General features: G+C 51.9%; 1 protein-coding gene across 1 annotated transcript in view; it reads right to left on the bottom strand.

Annotated features, from left to right (window-relative positions):
• The window catches only part of BMP7 (bone morphogenetic protein 7), a 78,569-nt gene extending 58,595 nt beyond the window's left edge, over positions 1-19,974 (bottom strand). Inside the window, exon 1 of the mRNA XM_070419719.1 lies at positions 19,417-19,974. Within this exon, the coding sequence (XP_070275820.1) occupies positions 19,417-19,834 (418 nt within the window). The 5' untranslated portion in view covers positions 19,835-19,974. The remainder of the gene's footprint in view (positions 1-19,416) is intronic.
• Positions 19,975-25,061: the final 5,087 nt, after the last annotated feature.

The raw sequence follows: 25,061 nt of genomic DNA, 5'->3' as shown, positions 1-25,061 counted from the left end.
GCCAGTGGCTCCCGTCCTGGACAGCAGATGCGGAGCACTTTCTGCATCACAGAAAGTCCTGCCTTTCAGCCCTGCTCTACGAAGTCAACGCACTGACATGAAGAAATGCACTGACATAAAGATGACATAAAAGCCTTATTGCCAACGAGCCTCTCGAAGATGTTCTCAGGCACCGACGAGCAGCTTTTTCCTCTGAGAGAGAAAGTCCACAGAAGAAAGGAGAAGCTCATTCCGGCCTGTGCCTGGGGTGGACACTGCTGGCTCTGTGGCTCTGGGTTCTGACAGGCATGAGGCGCCCTGCTCAGTCACAGGGCCACGTCGGAGCTGGCCACCAGGGGAGTGACATCACGCTGGGTAATCATCAGACCCGACAAGGTCAGGAGTGCAGGGCGGGGCTTTGCTCTCGGTCAGGCCACCGTGGCCCCTTCCCAGGGCTGAGCCGGGCACAGCTCAGAGGTCACAGCCCCTTTCATTTCCTTCCTAGAACGTAACGCTCTCATTACTTTGGTGATTGGGCCGTTGACCTGTGTATTAACTGTCTTCTAGGCTTTAACTCCAAGAGAGTAAGACCTGAACGAGGGCACAAACACAGGCTGGGGTGTGGGTCCCCACCCGACTGCCCATGGTGCTAACGAGTTGCTCTCATCCGTAAACGGGAGGAGGAGGATAACAATACTGACTTTGGCGGGTTGTCTCCCAGCGTTTCCAATTCAGGAGGGCGGGGCCAGTCCGGAACCCCACCTTGAGAATGCCAGCATCGAGGAGGCCTGTGGCATGCTGGCACACAGAAGGTCCAGAATGATGGTGACTATTGCTGTGTTGTTCTCCACCACACCATCGACACACACTCCCCTTGCCTGGCACTGGGCAGGTTCTCAAGCACTTAGTGAAGAGACTTTGGAAACATACCCTATGGGCTCCCGCAGGAGGACAAAACTCCATCTTGGCCTCACTCAGTTCCAGAAGTAGTAACAATGGGGCAGAGATGAACGGGGGGGGGGGGGGGGGGGGGGGGGGCGGTGGCGGGGACCCTACAGCCTGGGTTTGAACACAGCCTCTGCCAATTACCACCAGTGACTCAGGACAAGGTAACCCACCTCTGGGAGGCTCAGGCCCCTCCCCCAATAAAATGGGGGCATTAATAGGCCCCAGGCAATGGGGCTATTGTGAGGATTTAAGGAGACAGAGGCTAGCACTCATGGGCCCTGGGAGCAGCCAGGGGGTGGGGAGTAGGACAGGAGGGTGCCTGCCCAGACCTCTCCCCAAAGCAGCCAGAGCGGCCTCGGTCAGCTGGGCAGGCGCAGCTGGTTTAAGGTACTTTAGAGGCAAATCAAATCAAATGAGAATTTATAATCCTTCCTGGGGTCTGGGTTCCATCAACCTAAACTCATTAGGCCTTGGCGGTGCAGGTGCAGCAAAGGAGGAGACTGTTCTGCATTTCCTTCATATCGGGCTCCTGTCTCCCTTTCAAAGTAAGAGTCTTCAAGAGCCTCGTTCATTTCACGTTCACATTTTAACAACCTGCACTTCAAACTCCCAAGGTGACTACCAAAACACCCTCAAAACTGCTCTGTTGTCCTTCGAACCTGCTTCTGGTAGAGGAAGCAGAATCCGAGATCAAGCCAACGATTTGTTTTGAAATTACATTCTGGTCCCCTGCTGAATGTCACTAGTAGAGTTGCAAGCTGACTTCTGGTTCTAAATGAGGTCATCTTTCTGAATCATTGGAAGTGATTAGTGATTTAAGAGAATTCCTGTACAAGGAAACTTACATAAAGTTGAAAACAGGGGAGACTGATCTATGCCATTAGAAGATGGGACAACGGTCGCCCTCGGGTGAGGTGGTGAGGGGGTTCTGGGAGCTGGTCATGCTCTGTTTCTTGATCCAGGCACTGGTTACCCAGATGTGTGCACTTTGCAAAAATCCCTAACCGTTCTTGATTCGTGCATGACTTGTACATACATTGCGCTTTAATAAACAGTTTTATTAACGATGAATCTTGGCTGGCTTTCTCCATGTCCGGTCCTACCCAAGGCATCTTTGTCGCCACGGTTCCTCTTTCATAGCAGGTGCAATCCCTTTGTGGGAGAGACGCCACCACCTTATCAATTTTAAGACATCTTGGGTTCAGAAACACTGACAGTCAAAGAAATGGGATGTTGTGCTCAAAGCACATAGCTGTCAAACCTTTAGGAGGCTTCCGCTGCCCTCATTAGAGGCTGTTTACTCACCTGCTCCAAACCCATTCTCGCTGAGGAGCAGTTCAGGATCAAGACTAAGAGGGAGGGATCAGTAACTAAACCTCCAAATTCAAATACATTCTCTGGCCAGCTACTCTGGGCCAGCTACTCACATCTCTGTGCTCTGTCTTCTGGTCTATAAAATGGAGGGGGGGGGGTGATAATAGCTCCCACCTGAATGGTTGTCATGGAAATTATTATTATCCTATATAATAAAAGGCTAATATGCAAATCAACCGAACAGCAGAACAACTGGTTGCTATGATGAGCAGTGACCCCTAAGGGGCAGATGCTCAACACAGGAGCTGCCCCCTGGTGGTCAGTGCGCTCCCACAGGGAGAGTGCCGCTCAGCCAGAAGCTGGGCTCACGGCTGGCGAGCGCAGCGGCGGTGGCAGGGCAGCGCTAAGGATGTCGCGGGGAGCAGGCCTAAGCTGGCAGTCGGACATCCCCCGAGGGCTCCCAGACTATGAGAGGGTGCAGGCCGTGCTGAGGGGACCCCCACAAGTGCACAAATTTCATGCACTGGGCCTCTAGTTATCATTATAATGGCTAACATAGCTATAATTGAATAGTAAGTATAGCCCCCCCCCCCCCCGCCCCCCAACCCAGCTACCAGGGGCCGGAGGCTGACTTCCAGCAACCTTGTTTATGTAGCATGATTTCCCTTCGACCCAGCTGACTCACGAGTGAGCGTGTGATTTGAGCTGCCTAAGAGTCTCTCTCCAGGAACTCTAGTTGGGTACAGTAGCTCAACCATGTCATCAAAAACTCAAGTTTCTTCTACCTTTTTGCTCTGTTATTGTCCGCACATTGACATTTAACCCTTAGGCTTGCTGCCTCCTGGTCCCAAGATGCCTGCCATGGCTCCAAACATCACAGAACCACAGTCAAGGCAGGAAAGGGGGAAAGGATAGAGAGTTCTGTTTGCTTAGCTGTCACTCTCCAGGAAGCAACATATTTTTCAGAACCACCTCCCACCCCCTTCTACTCCTAGCAGACTCCCTCTAGTGTCTCACTGGTTGGAACAGCAGCTGTGGTCATCCCAACCTGCTAGGGAAGCTGGGAAAGCGAGTCTGTGGCCAGCCAGCCAGTGTAACTAAGTGGGTGTGGACGGCCACCTTTCTCCCAACAGGCAGGGCAGCGGAGGAGCCAGCGAAGCTAGAGCTAAGAGGGAAGCTGTCAGTACCGAGTTGAGGGATGTGGAGAGAATAACGTGGATTCCCTAAGGACCGTCTAGTTGCTGATGAGTCCTTTCCCAAGGCTTGGGATGCGTTGATTCCCTTTTGTTTTTCCTCCTTAAACTAGTTTGAACATATTTCTTTGGCCTACAACCAAAGAATTCTGCTACATGTACTTTGGTTCACACCAAACTCACACTGCCCAGACACAACCACTGAGAACAGCTTCTCCGCCCCCTCCCCACCACCTCCACTACCACCTCTTCCAACCAGTGGGCCTAAGGAGAAGCAGACGCTCCCACTTGAGTGTCTCTTGCAAACAGGCCTAGGTAACCCACGTGCCCAGGACCGCTCACTGGGAAAGTGCTCCCAGCTGTCAGGGCACCTGCAAGGCGCCACCAGGGCAGGCCTTTCCGCCAAGCGGCTCTCCACCCTTGGCGAGCAATGACACAGATTCTTAAAATGCCTTGAGTATCTTGATCTGTTTATCCTCTACCCACGGGGAAACAGGAGCCACCTGTCCCACAAGCAGAACTCAGACCACGTCCCACCCGGGCCTCTGCTTCCTCCCAGGGGACAATGATTCCTGACCTCGGGTCATTTCCAAGAACTTCTGTCTCTTATCTATGGCGATCAGGAGGGTTCTATAGATAAAATACAGTTTGTTTTCAGCAAACAATTGGCCCTTGGCTGGAGTCCCAATGCTTCAAAGTTAGGGTTAAAGTTGTAACTTCTTACAGGTTTGAGCTTAGAGAAACTAAAGTCTCTGCGTGGACTGCAGAGGGCACGCCACCGACCTCCTCACACATTCACAGTGGCACACTTCTCTGGACACTTTGGGAACTGGAATAGGGACTCTATTTATCTGGGCGTATAGTTGAGCCAAATCACATGTGCAAATAACTTCTATAAATCCAGCTACAGACCACGTAGAGGACAACAACAAAGAGAGAGGGGAACAATGTACCATCTGAATGTGGCTGCCCAGCAACCACTCCCAGCACACTTTCCCTCACCCACCTCCCACTGCCATGGCCATAGGACAGTTCCAAACCTTCCCATCTTTCCTTGCAGCAAGACCTGGCCTTATGAACCAGTTTGGGACTTAAGGAGAAGTCTTCTAAAGAACTTCTAGGAAACCAAGAGATAGTCAAGCATAGAGAGTTCATTGGACCCTTCCCCTTTCTCTGGCCTTAATTTTGAGACTGTATGAGGAAGTGATGTCTGGGGCTGTGGCAGCCACCTTGCAACCATGAGGAATTGCAGCATGATGGAGGGAAGATGGAAAGGTCATGGATACCTGGATGGTATCACTGGGCTGCTAAGCCAAGCTGGAAATTACCTCCCTGAAGACTCGCTGTGAGAGAGAATGACACATTTTTAGTGCTTAGGCAGGTGTTCTGTGACTGAGAACAAGTTCTAAATGAGGCATCATCCCTCTCCACAGAAGCGGGAGCAGGCCTTAGGAGGTATATATCTAGCAGCATCTCCTGTCCCTGAGGGTGGTGCTAGTGCTTAAAGATAAATGTTGTGGTATAATATGGGCCCTAAATGTAAGCCAATTATTTAATCTCACATGCAGTGGAAGCAGCAGTAATCTGCCCCAATGCTGGAAGAGAAACCAGCTACAAGGACTTACCATCAGAGACAGGAAGTGTCTATGCCCAACAGGACAGCATCCTAAGGGATGTCGAAGGCACTTTTCACTGTCCCCATTTTCTGTCCTACCCCCACAGAAGGGACAACTGCACATCACACTTTTTTTTTTCAAGTGCCCAGGCCTCTTGTCAAAATTTATCATAGGAGCTGAGGAAGTAACATAAACGTAATTCTTTAATGCAAAGCTACTTAGGGAAATGGATAGGCCCAAAACGGACTGGGGAGGGACTTACGGGCATCTCCAGTGATTTGCAACTGGCACACTATCGGGACATCAGGCAAGAGTCATTGTCACGATCACAGAAGGGCCTAGAGAAGACTCTGCAGCCAGATGGGGCCCCAAAGGGAGCCTCCATTTACGAGCGCCCCTACCATTATCTCATTAATCCCAGCTGCCCTGACCACTCCACATTAGAGGGAAATTTCTGTGGCTGAATTATGTCCTCCCCAAATGCACGTGTTGAAGCCCTATTCCCCGACATGATAGCATTTGGAGATGAGGCCTGGGATGAGATGAGGTCATGAGGGTGGACCCTCCAGGATGGAATTAGTGCCCTTATAAGAAGAGGAGGAGACTAGAGTCTCCCCTCTCTCATGTGAGAACACATGCAAGGTGTCTGCAAGCCAGGGAGAGAAATGGAACTGGCTGCTGGGACCCAGATCTTGGACTTCCAGCCCCCAGAATGGCGAGAAATAGATGTCTGTTGGTTAGTCCACCCCAGCAAGGGTATTTTGTTACAGCAGTGTAAGCCGACTGACCGAGGCCCAGAGCATTTAGGAACCTGCAGTGACTTGCCTGAGGTCACGCACCAGTGACCTGGGACTCAAAGCTAGACCTGATGTCCACAAAACTGGGCAAGTGACATGTCATCTCTGAGTCTCGGTTTCCTCACACGTAACAACAAATGTGGGAATCACGCTATTTGATGAATGACTGGCATGGGTGGGTCCTCGATTAACATGAGGAAATGTCAGTTGTCCATATGAAAACAGTGTGGGCGGGGGCGGGGGGGGGGGGGGGCGGAGCAGGGCGTCGGAAATGCTACCCTATGAAGTCTGACCATCAGAGTTCAGGAAAGAGAGAGACAGAAAACAAGTCACTGTGACTGATGGATTGTTTTTAAAAGTAGGCCGCCCACAGTCAAGTGTCTGAATCTGCGGGGTTGTCTGTGCTCTGATCTGGCAGGCACACAGAGGTCCTGACGGTGGGCTGTTTCCTTAAACCCTGCGTTGATGAACACGGACGCTCAGCAGCATGAGGCAGCATTCTAGAAGGGCAGGATTCGTAATAAGAAAACCAGCTTCCTGCTTTGTCGCGAGCCCAGTCAACACAGCCAGGCTTCCCACTTCAGCAGGGGTATCAGCCTGACCCAAATCCCTGCTCTGGTCCCGGAGTAAGTGGGCAGCGCATCCCACCCCCCACCCCAGGATGCCAACAGCTGCACTGGGGACCCACATGGGCAGGCCAGCTTCAGTGGCCCACGTTTGGGCCTGGCAAGTGACAGTGTCTCTGCCAGCAGCCTGATGCCCTGCGGGCACTGTGCTCAGCTCTCCTCCTGCCTCTGCACAGGGGATCCTCCCAGAAGCCCAGGAGGCAGGCACGGAAATGAATCGGAGGAGGAAATGGCACCCAGAGCTCACTAACCTGCCCCAGGCCACGAAGCTGACAAGGAGCAGAGGTGGGATGTAGACTCCATGGTCTGACCCGAGCCAGTCTTAACTACCACCTGACATGCTTCAGGAGAATGTTTTGCAAACACAACATGGGTGGGGGCTGCTGGGACGAAGCCAGATGAGGAAGAGCCAGCCGTGCAAAGTGCTCCATGGTCTCCGCGGGGTCCATAGCACACGCCCCACGTTACAGGCGCAGAGATGTCTCAGAGGAGGTTTCTGTTTAAATCAGTTTCCTCAGACTGGAAGCTTCTGTGGACATGCAGGAGGACAGAGGGCATGTGCGTGTCACTGCAGAGGGGCAGAGGGGGCAGATGAAGCCCCCTTCCCCAGGTAGAGGGCTTAGGCCACCAAAAGCAGGGGTCGGCCAACCTCGATGCTGGACCACATACGGAATATGTGCCTTTGGGACAACTCACCTGTCCTTGACGTGTGAAAGCGCCCAGAGACTACACAAACGATGCACGTGTTCCATAAAGCTTTACAGAACCTGAAACTGGCATTTCATCTCATTTTCACATGTTATGAAATGTATTTCTTTTGATTATCTGCCATCCTTAAAAAGATGTAAAAACACTCTCTCTCTCACAGGCTGTACAGAAATAGACAGCAGGCTGGACCAGCCCGGGCTCCCCGGCTCTAAGCAGCTTCTCTGCCCACCCATCCCCTTCGCCCCAACAAGTTACCTGCCCAGAGAGGGGAGCAGGTAAGAGAGGGGTTTTTCCCCTATTTCCTCCTGAGGGAAGTTGGGGGAGGATAAAAAAGAGGGCCCAGTTTTCAGAGTGTGTTTGGTAGTCTTTTGGCGTCCTGGGGCGAAAGGCGCTGTAGAAATGCTTTGATTCCCAGGAGATGATGCCGATCTTTAGATTTGCCTCCATTTTTGTCTCCAGGGAGTTTCCAAGGCAGGCAGAGCTCAGTTCCCAGAAGAGGACTCACATTTTGATTGCAATCTCGCTTCCTCTCAACCGGAAAACAACCCCTCATTCTACAAACGCTGCTTTCTCCGCTCGCCGCCATGGGCCAGTGGGTCTGAGCAAAGGCTCTCAAATCAGTTTCCGAGTTGGAGAGAAGTTACCCTAAACCAGTGGTTTTCCACGAGGGGCTGTGGGGGCAGAACGGGCGCCCAGGGGGACATTTGGCCCTGTCTGGCAACATTGTGGCTGCCACAGCTTGAGGGAGGGCGCCACTGGCATCTGGTGGGCAGAGGCCAGGATGCCGCTTACCATCCCCAAATACACAGGAAGGCCCACAGCAGAGAACTGGCTGGCTGAGCGTCAGGAGTGGTGGGGCTGGGAACCCCTGTGCTAAACCACCTAAAAGGGGCACTTCAAGCTCTGGGGTGTGAGTCACAAGACACCCAGTGACTTCTGGACCCCCTCCCCCCAATATACTGTATTAAGACAACGAGGTGCTCAGGGCTTGACTAGGTATATGCAAGTAGCTTCATTTATTGTTTCCTCCTAAAGGAAATGACCAACCGGGGCTTCTACCCTATAAACATTTACTAGCCCTGGAAGGTTTGGAGGCCCCACTGCCATTTTTAAGGGCTTCTCTCTCAACAAATGTTAGGTCAAATCCGGCAGAAAATGGAACCTGAGAAGGGGGAACATGGTGGGGGGCATTTTACGAAGTTCAGGACCAAGAGGAAAACTGAAAGGCCTACAACGACCCCCGGCCCCCTCTTTCATGCCCATAAACCAATGACTGCTTTATACGGGGCTTCTTCTGAACAGACATGGGGTTTTAAAGGTCTCAGGGCGCTGTCGAGTGGGCTGGCCGGCTGCGGCCCGGGCATGTCGGCAGGCCGTGGACTGATATGTGACTGGCCTTTGGGGTACGGCACCCTGAACACACTCTAGGACTGGCACTGGGACCCCAGCTCAGAAGCAGGGCCCCACCGACAGCCACCTCCCCTCAGCAGGAGGTTGTCTGGTTCGCTGGGACTTGGGGAAATGTCATCACAAAGAACAGAGAGAACTGTAACAAACAACCATGTACCACAGCTAAGAATGAACAAAAGTTCCTAAGAGTGGGTGCTTTTTTCCTTTCTTCTAAATAAACCTTATTTTAGTATAACTTCAGATTTACAGAAAAACTGCAAAGATAGTACAGAGTTCACTCTTGCCCAGTTCTCCCCAGTGTACCCTGGGGAGCCTTGCCAAAGCTAAGATATTAAAATCGGCGCGTCACTATTAACCAAATCTGGATTTTTTCGGATTGCCCCAGCTTTCCACTGATGTTCTTGTCCAGGCTCCTACCCTGCACTTCCCAATGGTTTCTTGTTGTTAGAGAGAACTTGACAGGAACAGTCGGAGTTTATTTCAAATGTCTCCCCCACCCCATCCCTTTCCTGCCTCCTGCAGGCAGCTGGGGTGAGTCCTGCTGCCCACGCTTCCATGGGTTCATCTGTATGAACCCACAAACCATACCCAGTATTATGTGGGGCCCCTGTGTGTGTGTGTGTGTGTGTGTGTGTGTGTGTGTTCAGACCCTAAACATCCTTCTGCAAATTGCTTTCTCCCTGGACACTCTGTTTGAGTCTATGTTAATACATTAAAAAAAAGTCCTTGCATTTCCTTCTGGTTTATTACAAATGGAGAAGTGAATTTATTACAAATTTATTTCTCCAGTCCCCTGACTGTTGGCGATTTTGTGCTATTACAAACAACATGCAATACTTATTCTGGTACAGGTGGCACAGTGTCTTGAGGTCTGGCTGTTAAAATATCCATCTCTGGCTGCCTCTGGAATTTCCCCGTGTGGGAGCCCCAGTACATGGCACTCGGGGCCCTCTGCCCTGACCATGATGTTTAAGCCCCAGAGACCAAGGAGAGGGCGGTTATCAGAAGCAGGTGGATAACAAAATGGAAAGGTCTGACCTGCTCATCTTTATCTTACTCGTCAGAGCTCCAAACCACAAAATTGAGATCAAGGGCTCAGCTCTGTTTGGGTCTCAAGACTACTCTCCTGTGGCCCCTACCCCATTCGCATACCCCCACAGGGCAGGAGGAGAGAGTGATGCCTTTCTTCTTTCAGCAAGAGCTGGGTTCAAAGGCCAACCCACCGTTACTACTACAGAAAGGTCTCAACTCAACCAACCCTCCCACTTTACCACTGGGACTTATTCCCGCGAGGCATTCAGATACTGAAGGAGTCTCTGCATTCAGTCTCTAGATTCAGCCATGCATGGTCCTGCTGGACCAGGAGCACCTCTGAGGCCCAGGAAGAAGCGCAGCTCTCCCATTCAGGGCGAGGCTTTGGCCACATACGCGCCAGCCGGGCCCAGCACCTCTCCAGCCAGGACCAGAGTCAGGCTCCGTAGTTCTCTGGGTAGTGAACCCCGCGAACTAAAGCTAAAGCTTGCTTTTGCTGAAAGACAAATCCTCAAGAGGTGAGTCATTTTACAAGTGCGACTGGAGAGAAGTGGTTATTCTTGCTGAACCTCGTGAATACCTCAGTGACGCGGAAGCTTCTACAAACACTGGTCTCCAAAATGGGGTGCAAGCACTTGGGAGGGCAAGAGGGATCTATCAGGATATGGGGGGAGGGGGGGGACGGACATTACAACTACAACTAAGTAGATTTCAACAACTGATGGACATCAGGGAGGAGGGAAATGCACTAGCTGAGCCTCAACAACAATCTGCATACCTAGAGGATGAGATTAAAGATAAGGATCTTCTTTCAGTAACGCAGCCAACAACTCACTTGTTCCATGTCCACGTCTTTATCCAGTGAGGCAGCCTTCACCTGTGATGGGTGGTGGTCACTAGCGCCATTTCCCAGGCTCTTTCTGGTGCTCCCCTCTCCAAGCAAGGGGTGGAATTGTAACCTCCTCACCTTGGGTCAGGTTTGACCATGTGACTAGCTCTGACCAATGAAATGAGAGCACAAGTGCTGGGTCACTTGCTGGTGGAGATTTTAAAACCACAGGCACAACTCACATAATCTTTTTCCTCTGGCGCAGTACAATGACATTCAAAAGAGTGACAGCTCCATCAACCTGGGAAGCTTGGAGCCATAACTTAATATAAGAGAACAACAAACCTACTAAGTTTTAAACTCCTGAGATGGTGGGGTTCTTTGTTATGACATAATACATCTATTTATGTTGACTAGATAAATGAAGGATTAAAATGATCAAAACTTGGGACCAGACCTTTAGCTCACTGATCCCAAACTGCTGAACCATGAAGATCAAATTACATCACACAGAAAATTTTAGTGATAGCAAAATTAGTTAAATTTGTCTCATTAACCAAAATCAAAATATTTGTGTTAATGATCAGTTAGTTAAAATGTATATTAGGTAACATGAGAATTTTGGATTGCTGGGTAGGAGGGGAAAAATGGTGATGGATGGAGATTTGACTTGGGGTGGTACACAATTACAGTGTATACATGAGGTGTTGTAGAATTATGTATAGTTTTGTTAAGCAGAATCACCCCAATAAATTCAATTAAAAAATAATTTTGGATTGTTTTTATCCTTAGTGCCTCCTAGTTAAATTTCTGTTTCAATCTTTGTTTTATATAGTACAAACTATCCTAAACCAATAGTTACATGATTTATTCCTATTTAGGGTATGCACTTAAAAATTTATTAGTGGGGACCTGGCTGGGTAACTCAGTTGGTTAGAATATCGTCCAGATAAGCCAAGGTTTTGAGTTCAATCCCTAGTCAGGACACATACAAGAATCAACCAATAAATGCATGAATAAGTGTAACAACAGATTGATGCCTCCCCGCTCTCTCTCTCTCTCTCTCTCTCTCTCTCTCCCCCCCCCTTCCTCTCACTCTCTACAGTCAATAAAAAAATTTTTAAGTAAATTATATTTTAAAAAGCAAATTATATTTTAAAACATTTGTTAGTGGGGATGCAAGTTAAAAATATTTGGCAAATGTTTCTTAGAACATTTTCACCTCATTCACATACACACGCAGCCACTGTTTGGGCCTCTCCTCTCCCTGAGAATCCTGCGAGGCAGTGCTAGGGCAGGCGACTAACAATGTCTGTAAAAACAGTCAAGAAAAACGTCCTTTATCAAAGGCCAAAACACAAGTCATGGAAACCACAGAGTAACTCGCCTGCCTTTGTGTGTGTGTTAAACTGCTGGGCAGATGAGCACGGGGACCATTAAAGGACCATCGGAGGCCGCCTGTCATGCTACATGCTTAGATTTTTTTTTTTAACTACATGAAAGCAAGACAGAGGCTGGTGTTACAAGACAGTACAGGCCTAACTCCAATGCTTAAAAACATGCAAGTCCTCGATTTTGGAAACAGTGCAATTTTTTATTCACAGCCAAATTTAATTAAGCCTGACAACAAAAGATGGAAACTTGAAAGCTACTCTGGGGAGATAAAGATGTGAGAGAATAACACGTGACCTCAAAGATGCAGGGAAACCTAATACTCGCTAAGTCAGTTTTTCAAACAGTATAGAAGGAGCTGGAGGGAATTTATGGGGAGCCTTGAGTGAGAAAGGCCACCCCTCGTCTCAGGCCCTGGAGGAGGGCTCTGCATCCTCTGGTCTCCAGAGGCTTCTAGAGGCACTGAACCCATACAGGGCTTTGTCACAGCCTGACCACAGCTGGGGGAGGGGCAGCCTTGCACCTGCTGCCATAAAAAGTGGGGAAGTTGTGCTGTTCCGTTAATGAATGCTTTGGGCTTGTCACTCCCTTGAAGGAAAAGACAATTTGTACTTTGACCATTTTCCAGAAAGGGGTGGGAAGAAATACTTCAGTAATGTGGTTTTTTGAAATTAAAGCTTTTTATTTTGGAATAATTTTTGATTTAGAGAAAAGTTGCAAGACAGTACAAAGAGTTCCTTTATGGTCAGCACTCACTCAAGTTTCAGTTTCCCAAGTAGTAAAAATTTTAAATAGCCATAGATGCTAAAATGGAGAGAAAGAGCTAGCATTACATTCTCCTTATCCTCATATAAGTTTGATGTGCTCATTCAAATCTTACTGGTCCCTGAAAGAGGAGGGAAATGTGCATTCATTTGGGGCCATCCTCTTGACATCTTTAAGATAACAGGGGTGGCTTGATCTTGGTATTTGTTATAAGATTAAGTACTTAAAAAGTGAAATTTGGCCCTAGCTGGTTGGTTCAATGGACAGAAGGGTCCCGGGTTCCATTCTGGTCAAGGGCACACATATCTCAGTTGCAGGCTCAATCCCCAGCCCTGGTCGGGGCCCATGCAGGAGGCAACCAATCGATGTATCTCCCTCACATAGACATTTCTCTCACTGTGTCTCCCTCTCCCTTACACTCCCTCTAAAAGTCAATGGAAAAATATCCTCGGGTGAGGATTAACAAAACAACAATAAAAAACAAGGACACAAACTCAGAGATGTTAAGTAACTTGCTCAAGGTCACACAGGCAACAGGCAACCCTAGTGGAAACAGACACATGGGTTTAAGCTGCGTCGAAAGAAAATCGCTGTGGATGCCGTGCCATTCTCCCTTGCCAAGTCACACCCTCTGCTGTCACCGAGAACTTCCGTTACACGGCAGTAAAGCCCCCCAACCCCCCACTCCATATATCATACAGAATTAGCTGCAAAGTGTCAGGAAACTTGGCCAGGCAGCCCCAAGCATCAGCAAGGGCTGGAAGCCTTCACTGTGAAGCCCTTTATAGAAAGCCGCAGTTGGCAGCCCCGCGCCGGCATGGGAACAAATTAACATTGGCATTCCAAACACAGGAAAGGAAGGAAATTGGAAACACAGTTTAGACTTGGCCAGCCCTTTGAAATACTGTACCATGCTACCGACATCAATTAATGAAAAGCAGGGCTGTGCTGAGAGGCTCTGGTTTGGAAATGCATTAACACACGTTAAACATGTTTGTACAGGAACCGGATTATAAGCACCCTGGCTCCAAAACAATAAAGCAATTACCCTAAAACTGGTGCTCTCTGAGTTGTCATTAATTCAATCCACTCCACGCGGATCAGCAAAGGCTTTGCGCGGCTCCCCACAATGCCTTCCAATGCAAATGTTGAAAAGACGGCATCGCACATGCTACTCGGGGTTTCACATAAGTAAGTGTCAAACTCCCTGCGCTCCCCACGTCCCCCCAGTCATCAACACGCCCGCTGGGGAGCGGACAGCACGGGCTCAGCCCTGGTATTCACCGCGCTGCCATTTTCCACTGGGTCCTCGCAATTTCTCACTGGTGAAGGTTAGCTATGAAATATCTGTTCCATATTAAGAAATACCAAATCACATATTTGTCCGATATTATTTGTCAAATGCCATTTGCTGCAAAACCCAGAATGTGGAGCTGAGCACACGGCTCGTACTGGGCGGTTCACGTAATCCGCGCAGTCGGGCGTGGGATGGTGTGCGGTGGTGTGCGGTGCGGGAACCCTTCCTATAACCTGTTCCTGCAACTGGGGAGCAAGGCATCTGAAGCTCGCATATAAATGAAGCCCTGTGCCTTGAGCTGCCCGTGCCACGGACCCAGCGGGCCGGGAGGACAGACTCCAAACCACCGGAGAGGCGAGGGCCCGCTTCCCCATTTTGCAAGAACGCTTAAGGGAAAAGATTTTAGATACAGCGCGAGTGACTCTCAGCGTGTCTGGCTGACAATGAAAGAGTCGGCTAGTTTCTTGAAAGACTAGCATCCTCAGGCGCTTCACCCGCAGCCATACCCACCTGCATCCGCATCCAGGCTCTAAGCCGCCCTCCCTGATGTCACCCACCGCCCTGCTCCCTGGCCCTGTGACCTCACCCCACAACTCCGTGCTGATCTGGGATCCATCAAGTCGAGGCAATTTGGGTGTGTAAAGCTAAATGTGTTATCATTTTCACCACACATTAACAGTTTCTATGTAAATATTGGTATTTCCTCACCCCATGAAGGCGAGAGGAGGCAAATGACACCGGCACGTTTGGTTTAAACTAATTAAAAGCAGAGGGTCATGCAATTCAATATATTGATTTTACCAGTGGGACTTAGATCTTTTATAATAAGTGTACACAGCTGCAAGGCTCTCCCACCACCACACTTTAAAGGCTAATCCTCACATTCCTTCTGACAATACATGACAGGTCCCACACATCCCTGCCTGTGCCCTAACCCCGGTGACACTGCCAGAATGCATTAAGCAGAAGCGTGGCAGCGACTCGCCAAAAAAACAGCCCCCAGCCAGGTCTGAAGAGTGATTGTGAAAAAATGAACGTGGCGAAACATTTGGTGCAAAGGACTCTCCATTCAAAATACGCAGCTGGTTAAACGGATGGGCAGGCTGGGGAAGGGTGGGGGCTGGGGAGTGTCAGGACACTCTGATTCTTGCCATGGGCCAAAAATGACCTTACCCAATAGGGGGAGAAAATTAAAGTAATAGGGGTGATCAATCAACTCAGATGGACTCTCCCTGGAATGAAGTCATCACTTGTCTCTGAGTTCACGGCCATGTGATGCGCGCTCACGGCGCAGGCATGCCGGTGGTCAGGGCCCGAGCGCCAGCTGTGTTTATCTCAGCGGAGGCTGAGCGCCTGCTCCCCGACAGAAGGCCCCGAGCTGGGGCTCGCAGGAGCTGCATCCCAGAAGCAGTTTCTTCTCTCCGTGCATTCAGAGCATCATCCCTGGGCTGCCCGGGAATCCGTTTGTATCTGGGGCCACCTCCTTTACCCCTTCCGCGGGCCACTCCCCGACCGAATGACAAGCCTGGAATAAAAACTAAAAATAGCCACCCAAGCTGGCATCCAGGGCTCTGCCTTAACCTGCTTCGGTTCCAGAAGAGAAATACAAAGATCAAAAAAAGTTCAAATCTGGGTCACATATATCCTAGGGAGAAGGGAGGGGGGAAAGATCTTTGATTTATAGAAGCAGGAAAATGAGGTTTAAAAGAAGTGATTTTGAAAGGGTTACTAAAAACACAGCTGTTGGTGCACTCCTCGAGTGAAGACTCTCTGCAGAAAGAAAGAATGAAGGAAGGGAAAGCCTGGGTGACATCTATATTAACCTCTGGCTGCTTCCCAGTGAGGGCCGGCGCTCCGAGTGCTGGAATGTGGAACAGCCCCTTCCAAATCTTAACACAAGCCAGGTTACAGCTGCACAGCCTGCAGCCTGCTCCCTTCCCGGAGCACTCCCTGAAGGAAATTTTTAAACTGTAACAGAATCTTTTTCTAATACTCTACAGTGGTAGGGCCTGTTCTTAAGGGGCAAAAGGAGAGATCTTAATGCCAAACACTTGTCAACAAAAAGGATAGCCAGATGGTACAAAGGAAAAGTCAAACAGCAAGGCCTCTTGCTGCTCTTCGGCTGCATTCACAAAAGCCACTTTTATACATGGGGTCCGATAATGATAGGTTTCCAACTTTCTCTTTTTTTTTTTTTTAACTTAGCTTCAAAGATTAAACGAAGTTGGTTGCTTCATAGGCTGGAACCAGAGATAAACATGCATTGCACACCCCTCATGCCAGCCGGCTTCTTTAGAAGATTCCAGAAGAAGCTGCTGGATTTCTCCAAAGAAAGAAAGGGGTTGGGGGGAGGGGCCAAGATATCTGGGGATTTGTCTAGAGAGTTCACATTGCCTGGGGACTATTTAAGAGAGGGTAGCCTGTTTTGAATTCCAAAAATTAAGTCTACACAGAGGGGCTGGGGGCTTGTTAATCCAAACCAGTTTACAAATCTCGCCTTTGAACTTAAGGGGCCCAGGTTGGGAAGATGGGAGTCTCAGTCCGTCGGCTCAACCAGCATCGCACTGGGCATTATTGGGCTTTATTGTTCAGGCTGGTCTTTGTCATAAGGTGCGGTCTGAAGTCCTCATTCTTAGCACCTGGTTTTGTCATAAATTCTCCTCTAGTTCCCTCTCTAGTTTAGATCCCAATCAGCCTGGCAAAGAGCTTGAATTCCGAGGACTTATAGGAACAAAAGCCAGTTTGGCTACAGAGAGAAGGAAGAACAAATGCACCAGGTCTGCAAAAGCCTTCAGCATCCAGGCAGAGGTCTCGGGGCCCTGCAGGACAGCGAGGGATCAGTGCAGGGAGGAGGGCGGTGAGGAGTCAGCCTCCCCTCACCATCTCCACCAACGGCCTCCCAAGCCCCCAGGTCCCCTGCATGGTAACCAGCAGAAGTTTGATATGGATGTGACATTTTCTCACTCTTAGGTGAAGTGTGAGACTAAACACACCTTTAGAAAACTTTGTAGGTTACCGATCAATATGATTTGCAATCCAAGGGAAATCATGTGCTTTCTCAGCAAACTCAGCTTCCAGGCACATTTCCTACATGCTGCCCCCCTCCCCACCCCCACTACCACCCCCAAGCGTCTCCTGGGGAGGAATTCCAGGACCACAACAGAATGGAAGGGCAGTTTATTCCTGTGCTGAGCAGAAATAGGTCAACCTTAGAAGCATGGACAGAAGAGTCTTGCCAAACTGCAGTCCGGGTCTTCACTCAACTAATGTCCTCAAGTTTTAGGGACAGAGAGAGAAAGAAAACAAGGTCAGTGCACCCTGTTAAAAAGCTACGCTGCCATCTAATCTGGAGTGACGTTCCCGAAAGCAGGACCTGAGAAAGTCAGCACTGTCCCACAAACCCCAAAGCCAGCCGGACGATTAGGAGGCTCAGACAAGCCGGTCTTTGTCCTTTCAAGATGAAAGAAATGGGACTAAGGGGGTTGAAAGGTGTGTGCACAAGCAGAGGAGGAAAACCACCCAGGCCTGGCCTTCCCAAACAAGCTCCGGCTTGCTCCCACCTTCAAGGGGAGCAAACAGCCCTGCCCCAAGATCCCCAGGGGCACCCAGTTGGCAACCTAGTCCTTCTCCAATGAAGGGGGTGGGGTGCCCAGGTCTGGCCCTGCTACTGAGTACTTTTTGCATGGCATTTGCAAAGCCAGGGCTTACAAATACCTTTTTAATGACCTTAGCCAGGCTCTGAAGGCAGCCGCTGGGACCTGCTGTGTTCACTGGGAGTCACGGGTACCCAACAGAACACAGAGTGGGATGCCATAAATCCCAGCCAGAGCAAGGGGCCTGGTTAACCCCAACCTCAGAACAGCTACAGAGCTCTGCTTTCATTTACTTATTTACTTGTATTTGGAATTTCTTCTTTAGTTTCTGGTATAGGTCATAAATACACATTTTTAAAAAATCACACAGACACAAGTGCAGACAATGAAAGATCAAACCTCAGCTCATACTCCCTAAGCCCCAGCCCCAGTCCTGCCCCCCCCCCCCCCCCAACACCCCGACCCAGTAAATCCATTACTAGGGAACTCTCTAGTTCCTGGCGTCTTCTTCCAGTGGGAAGGGATGATATACAAGCACATTATGTAACCCCACTCATCTGCACCTTGCTTTTTTCCACCTCATACATCTTGGAAGTTGTCTTAAATTAGGACATATGCAGCTGCCGCATTCTAACAGGCTGCCTAATAGAATTTAAACTTTCTTGAAATTATTTTGGCATCCAAACCTCCCACCCCTTGCTGGCTGAGACTCGTTTCACTATTTGACTTTTGGCTGTTATTTAGGACAGACAATGGTATTCCGGGAACCCCGGGGACCTTATCTAAAGGGGGAAGCATTAAGATTGAACCGGGCTTCCCTGAGCCCTCCATCCACGCCCCCAGTGCCCGGCGGGGGGCTTGAGTATCATTATTTCCATGTTGACACAGCGCCCCTGGGCGTGAGTTTGCTGTCTTGACTCGGTTCGGATTTTCACAGCAAGTTACACGTGTAGAATGAAAGCGGCTCAGGAAACAGCGCTCTCGGGGCGTGTTATCTCGGAAACCAAATATTTGATCATCAGCCCTACAGAGCGCTGCCGGGGGTGAGTTTGAGCAAGTCTGGGGAGTGTGCGTGCACAGATGGAGGAGGCGGCACCCCGCCGCAGCCTCAGCTCCAGCCTCGGGTCTCCCCGGCCCTCGCGGCTCCAGTCCGGAGCCGGGTCCCCCAGCCGCCCCGGGCAGCGTCTGCTCGGAGATCCCGCGCCATCCAATCGCCAAAAGCCGTGGTTTGCACACCACATGTGATAAACGCTGAAAATGGATTCTGCCCGCCCGGGACCTATCATTAAATATTTAAAATAGAAAGCTCGCAATGGCAACGTTTCTTCCCCAGCTCCAGCCAGAACTGAAAGCGAGGGAGCGCCTGGCGGCGGGGAGAAGGGCCCCGAGGCGCTCAGGGCGCGCAGCGTGGTAGGGCGGGCGCACCGCGAGCGGACAGGTAGGGTAGGACTCGCCAAGGCGAGGCAGGGGGCGCGACGCCCGCGATGCCAGGGCCAGGCAGGGCTGAGAGGGGCCCAGAGAGGGCGGGAGGGCAGCTTCGCCGAGCAGGGCCCTTTAAATACAGGTAGCGCGGGACGCGCCGGCCCGGCACAGCTCACATGACCGAGCCCCGCGCTTTGAACTGCGCCGCGGCCCGCCTGGCGCCTCCAGCCCCAGAGGTACGGCCGCCAACTGAACCCGGAGGGGCCTTCGGACCAGTCCGTCTCACCCCCAAAACTCCCACAGGCCAAAAGAGCCTGGCTCGCCCCACCTGGCGCGCACAGCGGGGGTCTACAAGGACCCCGGGGTAGGAGAACCTTGGCCAGGAACTACGATTTGCAAAAGGCCAGGGTGGAAAGATGGGTGGGGTGGATGTAAGAAGTGACCCCCTCTCCTCCCAGTTCCAAAACGCCTTCTGACCGTCCTGCTCTCACTCACCTAGGTTGACGAAGCTCATGACCATGTCGGCGTCGGTGAGGAAGTGGCTATCTTGCAGGCTGGCTAGAGGGGGGCCCTGTGTGCTGAAGACCGCCTTGTAGGGATAGGAGAAGCCCTGGCCGTCGGGCCCGCCGCCCTCCTCCACCGCCATGGCATTGTATAGGTCCAGCATGAACATGGGCGCCGAGTTGTGCTTGCCCTGGAGGTGGGGGCGCGGGCGATGGGGCAAGCCCAAGATGGAGAGGATCTCGCGCTGCATCTCCCGCCGCTCCTGGCTGCGGAGGCTCCGGTGGATGAAGCTGGAGTGCACCTCGTTGTCTAGGCTGAAGTCGGCCAGGGCGGAGCGCAGCAAGAACAGGGGCGCCCAGAGCGCCACGAAGCTGTGAGGCGCCGCGGCGCGCAGCGAGCGCACGTGCATCGCGCCGGCTCTACGCGCGACCGGGGCTCCGGGCACCCGGCACCGGGGCCCGCGCCGCCCCAGGTGGCGGAGGGGAGCAGGCGGCGGTCCACGCCGCTCGGTCACTTGCAGCAGACGGGTCCCGCGGCGCCCGCGCCGGACATGGCCCCTCCCCGCCCCCCTGTTCTCTGCCCGGATCCCCTCCCCCGGCTCGGTGCTGGCCCTGGGGCCCCTCGCCCCGCACTCGCCCGGGCACACCGAACGGCTTGGAAACCGGCTCAAGCGAGGAGCGAGCAAGGAGGCGGGCGCGGGTGGGAGGAGCAGCCAGCAACCCTAGGAGCCGGGTGAGTGAGCGCCGGGGAGGCGGCGGGCGAGCGCTCCTTTTCCCGCTCCTCTTGCGCTCTAGCCCTCGGGCGGTGGCGAACCACCCTCTTTCCAACTCCAGCGCCGAGAGCAGGGGCCCCAGGTCGCTCTCCAGAGCTGGCGTGCCCTTGATCGCTCGAGAAGCCGCCTCGGGAGCCCCAGAGTGGTACGCGCTGGGGCCTGAGAGGAGGAGGAGGTGGAGGAGGACGGGCTTCCAGGGGCCCCTCCCGCGCCCGCGGCCTCCCACCTGCCCTCGGCCCCGCCCTCCCCCCCAGCTGCGCCCAATGGGTTCATTCATTCCTTCTGGAGCGCTCTACAAATATTTACTGAGTGCCCCCGGGGTGCCCAGCGCCCGGCCCGGCGCCACGGGGTGCGGAGGAAAGAATCCAGGCTGGCCCTCCCCGCCGCACTGGCAGTCTGAGCGGGACCGTGGGATTCAGACCGCGGTGGAAGCAGCTGGGGGAGTGTGGATGGTGCGCTGGTCAGTGAAGGCTCCCCAGGGGGATCCGCCAGCCCCTTAGATGCTCTGTCCCATGAACTCCACTCTGACCCCTCAGGTGTCTCTCCAACTGGTCACGTTTGTCTTTGCTCTTGCCATTCCCTCTGCCTAGAATTCCCTCCTACCCTGATTCCTCCCCCACTACCTTCATCAGTACTTAGCTGGCCCTCCTCCAGGTGCCACTCAGGTGCCACTTCCTCCCCGAGACCAGCACAGATAGCTAAGGTCACTGCCCTGCTCATTCCCACACACTTGTTTTATTTTCTTTAACTCCTCCCACCATCTGGAATGACTGAGTTATTCATGCTTTCTTTATTGTCTTGCCTCCCTGACTGGAAATGAATCACTCTGGGGGCCCAGGCTGGTGCTTTTCTTGGTGGCCCTGTACCCACAGTACCTTGAACTTAGGGCCCGGCAGCCACTGTGGCTGCACATTCATTTGTTAAATGAATAAGTGAAATTGTGTGAGCTGGAGGACTCCTCCCGCTTTGGGCTCTGTTTGCTTCTAGCCATACCTCAGCCTGAGACCAGGTACCCGGCCCACCACTGTCCAGCCTTCCCCTCAGCCCCTGCCTGGCATCCAGTTTGCATCAAGTTCACCTCTGAGGGTCTATGCCTGGATCTCACTGGTCTCCCTCGCCGCGCCCTCCCCCCCCCATTTGTTCATCCCACAAACACTACAGTGAGCCACCCACTGAGAGGCAGGTTCCCACGGGAACAGGCTCCCCAGACAACTCAGAACCTGCCATGGGACTTTAAGTGAATTGATGCTCTTCAGAGCCTTGGTTTCTTGATCAATAAATATGGGATCAAAATACAGACAGTCCTCCTTACGTTGGACTCGATGTATGTCGTTTCGTGGTTACGTTGCCATCTCCCATTTATTTATTTAAAAAAAAAGTTCTGTCATTTCGATGTGTGTACATATGTGCTTTTTTATTATTTATTTACCACAAGTAAAGGTCAGGAATTATCTTTCTTTTAATATTTTTAATGTTTCACTTCATTACTGCTGTTCATGTACTCTATGTGAGTGACGTAGGTGCTTATATAGGTGGGTTCTGACTTACGGGAAAATCGCGTTAGGTTGCACCGTAGGAACGGATCTCCGACGAAACAGGAGGACCTACTGTATGTAACTCTTTGCCCAGAGTGGCAGTGAGAAATGTGGGGCAAAGTTCAGCTTGCCTCCTTCCCTCCTGGGGCTGCCCCAGAGGCAAACCTACAAACTAGTGGTGTCCATGTGAGGGGCTAGATGTCAGCTCAGGGCATTTGGGATGAAGGGTGAAGGGCTGAATTTGGGGATGGGGTTTCCTTTGGGAGGGTGTCCGGCTAAGCCTCACCTTGGGCAGCAGAGAGCTCCAAGAGCTGGTACGAAGGAACCTGGTCTTGTCTCTTTTCTGGAGCAGAGGTGCTTCTGCCAGGAATCCCTTTGGGACTTTTGGAAAAGATGGCAGCCTGCCGGCCCACATGGGTGGACATAGGAGAGGCCAGAGCCAGGCAAAGAGAAGAGTAGGCAAGGCTGCAGGTCCTAGCCATTCATATCCCACAGGCAGGCCCTGCTGCACAGGCCCACCCAGGCTGAGATAGAAGGAACCCTGAATCCAACGCCCAGGGCTGAGCTTCTGCCCACCTGTCAGTCAAAGCACTCTGAAAGGCACCCTTCACCTGCCCTTCATCCATCACTCTTTCCCTCAGCACAGTTTGTTGAGCACTTCCTGGGTGTCAGGCAGGGTGGGCTTCATGAGTTTGCAACCCTTGTAGGTGCCCAGGCCCCGACAATCAGAAGGACTCCACACTGGGCTTAATGCTCTGCTGTTGCCATGTTACAATTCTTTATAACCTATGAACAAAGCCCCCCCTCCCCCCTTTCATTTTGTACTGGACCCTGGAAGTCATGCGGACCATCCTGGTGCCAGGCACAGTGCTGGGTTGGAGAGTGCAGCAGTGAGTCCACATAGTGGCCTTCATCACAGAGCTGGCTTTCAGGCCAGGGGAGACAAAGCAAGAACCTAAGTACAGTTTGGGGTAGGACAGGAGGCTGTGCTTGTCCATGGATTCTCTCAGAAAAGGGGGCGCTGTGCTTAACTGCTGGAGCCCGGGGGAGTGGGGCACGCAGGAGGGTCAAGGGTAGGCAGTGTGGACGATGAGGCCTACTGAGGCAGGTGGAAGAGTGCCGGCTGGCGTGCGGTGTTCATTGGAGAGTGTGCAACCCAGACCATTTCAGCCTGTGGTAAGTGACAGGATGAAATAAACAAGGTGACATGGTAGGAGGTGGGAACAGGATCTCCTGGAAGAGTTGCCATTGACCCGAGTCCCAGGAAGATGAGAAAGAGAAAGCTTTCCCCGGGAAGGCATCCCAAGCAGAGTGACCAGCAGGTGCACAGGCCCTGCAGAGCAAGCAGCAGAAACCAGGCCACCGAGCTGCCGGTACCTCCCAGGGCTGGCCTTCCAGGGGCAAAGCTGACGCCACTGCCTGGCCACCTCCAATGCCAGCTGGGATGAAGGTGCTTGCTTCTTTCAAAGTCTAAAATGCTACGCTTCTGCAGCAGCCTTCTCTGCTTTGAATCCAGTATCAAATCTTTTGGGGAGATTTTAACCAGCAAGTGAGGCTGGGGTGAGGGTGCCAGGTATTGTTACTACCAATTTGCATATGATAGCTGATTGGTCAGCATCTGTCCTGTTCCCCTTCAACCCTGTGAAGGCCCTGAAGGAAGGATTATAGTCTACCCCTCTGTGCATCTCACCCGAGCCCACATGAGTCTGGAACACAGAAGTGCTCAATAAGTACCTGCTGAATGAATAGTAATAAGCACAGCCAGTACTTAAGAGCATGGTGGACTGAGGGCTGACTGTGCAGGTGCCAGACTAAGGCATCTCCCAGTCCCCTTGCCCCACCATCCTTCCTCTGAGAAGCCATCTTTTCTCACACAAGATGAAGAGACAACATGCTCTCCATACCTGAGATCTGGAAGAGATAAGGTTTCCTCTGAACTCCCACAGCCCCCCTATTTAGCCTTATCTTTCCTGTGACCCATGCTGGGGAAGGGGTGGGCTCTTTATTTTCCCTTCTTTCTGCCCGAAAGGAGTCCCCAAGAAATCACCAACCCCTCAGTGAATGCTTGCTGAATGAATGAATGAATGCAAACGTGCAGGCAGGAAATATCTGGCTGGGATTACATCAGATGCTGCTCTGAGAGCTGAGGCCATAGCAAAGGCTTCACAATTGTTTAGAGAAAGTCTTGGGTGGGAGACAGCAGCCTTCCCACCTGTTTCACACTCCAGCCATGCCACTTGCAATTGCGTGCCTCAGTTCCCCCGTCTGTATAATTGGGGGGGGGGGGGGGGGAGGTGGTGGTAATACTGCCTGTCTCCTAGGATTGGCGTGAGGATTCAGAACTTAATTCATTACGCGTAAAGGACTTTGTAAGGGCCTGGGGCACAGAGAAAGCACTTGATAAACGTTAGCCAGCATCAGTAAGAAAAGGAAAATATGTTAACAGGAAAGCCTCCTAAGTTTAAGAATAACAACAAATGTTTCATATGGTCTGCTTTTTGGCCAAGCAGAGAAAAGCACATTTATCCTGACTCTGGGAGATCCAGCTTGAGTGAGCGAGCGGGCAGAGCAGGCAAGTGGAATGAGAGGTGAAAGGAAAATCCTTCCATTCCGTCCTCTCATTGTCCCCCAGCCACTCCCCCACCCCCATGCCATCCAGGGCCCAGGAGCTCCCCGGGGCCTATCCCATTTCCCCCAGCAGCCAGTCTCCCACCCATCCACTCACCCCCAGTTGTGGTTCCCCAAGCACAGGCACCCAGTGCTGGACTCCTGGGCTGTAACCGGATCTGCCCCAGTCTGCTCCACACCTGGGGCCCGCTCCCCTGGATGAAAGATGGCCTGGAAATGTGAGGGGCGTTATTGTGTCTGGCCCGCCCTGGGGGAGTGTCCGCACCCCTCTCTCGCTGGCCTCCCAGCACTGGGCAAGGAGTTTTCATTTCATACATCATCAGTCACATCTTGCCTAAGCGATTTTGACCAAGTCAGCATATGTCTCAAAGGCAATAAAAAGAAGAAAAGAATTCTGCTGACACACACATTCAGCAGGAGGCAGGGACCTCATCTTCATCAGCAGAACTCTTATACCATCTGCCCGGAGAAAGCTCAGCTGGCCTGGGGCTCCCCAGAGGTACCCGCACAGCGGAGGAACCCCGTGGGCTGCCCCTCTGTCCACCACCTGGCCGAGGCCTGCTGACCTGGGCCTCAGACCCCAGCAGGGAATAGGGAGCCAGCAGCCTCCTCACACACAGACTTTAAAACCCTTGTCTGCAAAGAGATCCACCCTGGAGAGGAAATGGTTTTAGCACACCTGTAATGAAATGGTGCTCTCC

Source organism: Myotis yumanensis, unplaced genomic scaffold (assembly GCF_028538775.1).
Source record: "Myotis yumanensis isolate MYYU_CA2020_CCGP unplaced genomic scaffold, mMyoYum1.0.hap1 SCAF_7, whole genome shotgun sequence".
In the NCBI taxonomy this organism is placed as follows: domain Eukaryota; kingdom Metazoa; phylum Chordata; class Mammalia; order Chiroptera; family Vespertilionidae; genus Myotis; species Myotis yumanensis.
This window is presented reverse-complemented; position numbering and strand designations above follow the sequence as displayed.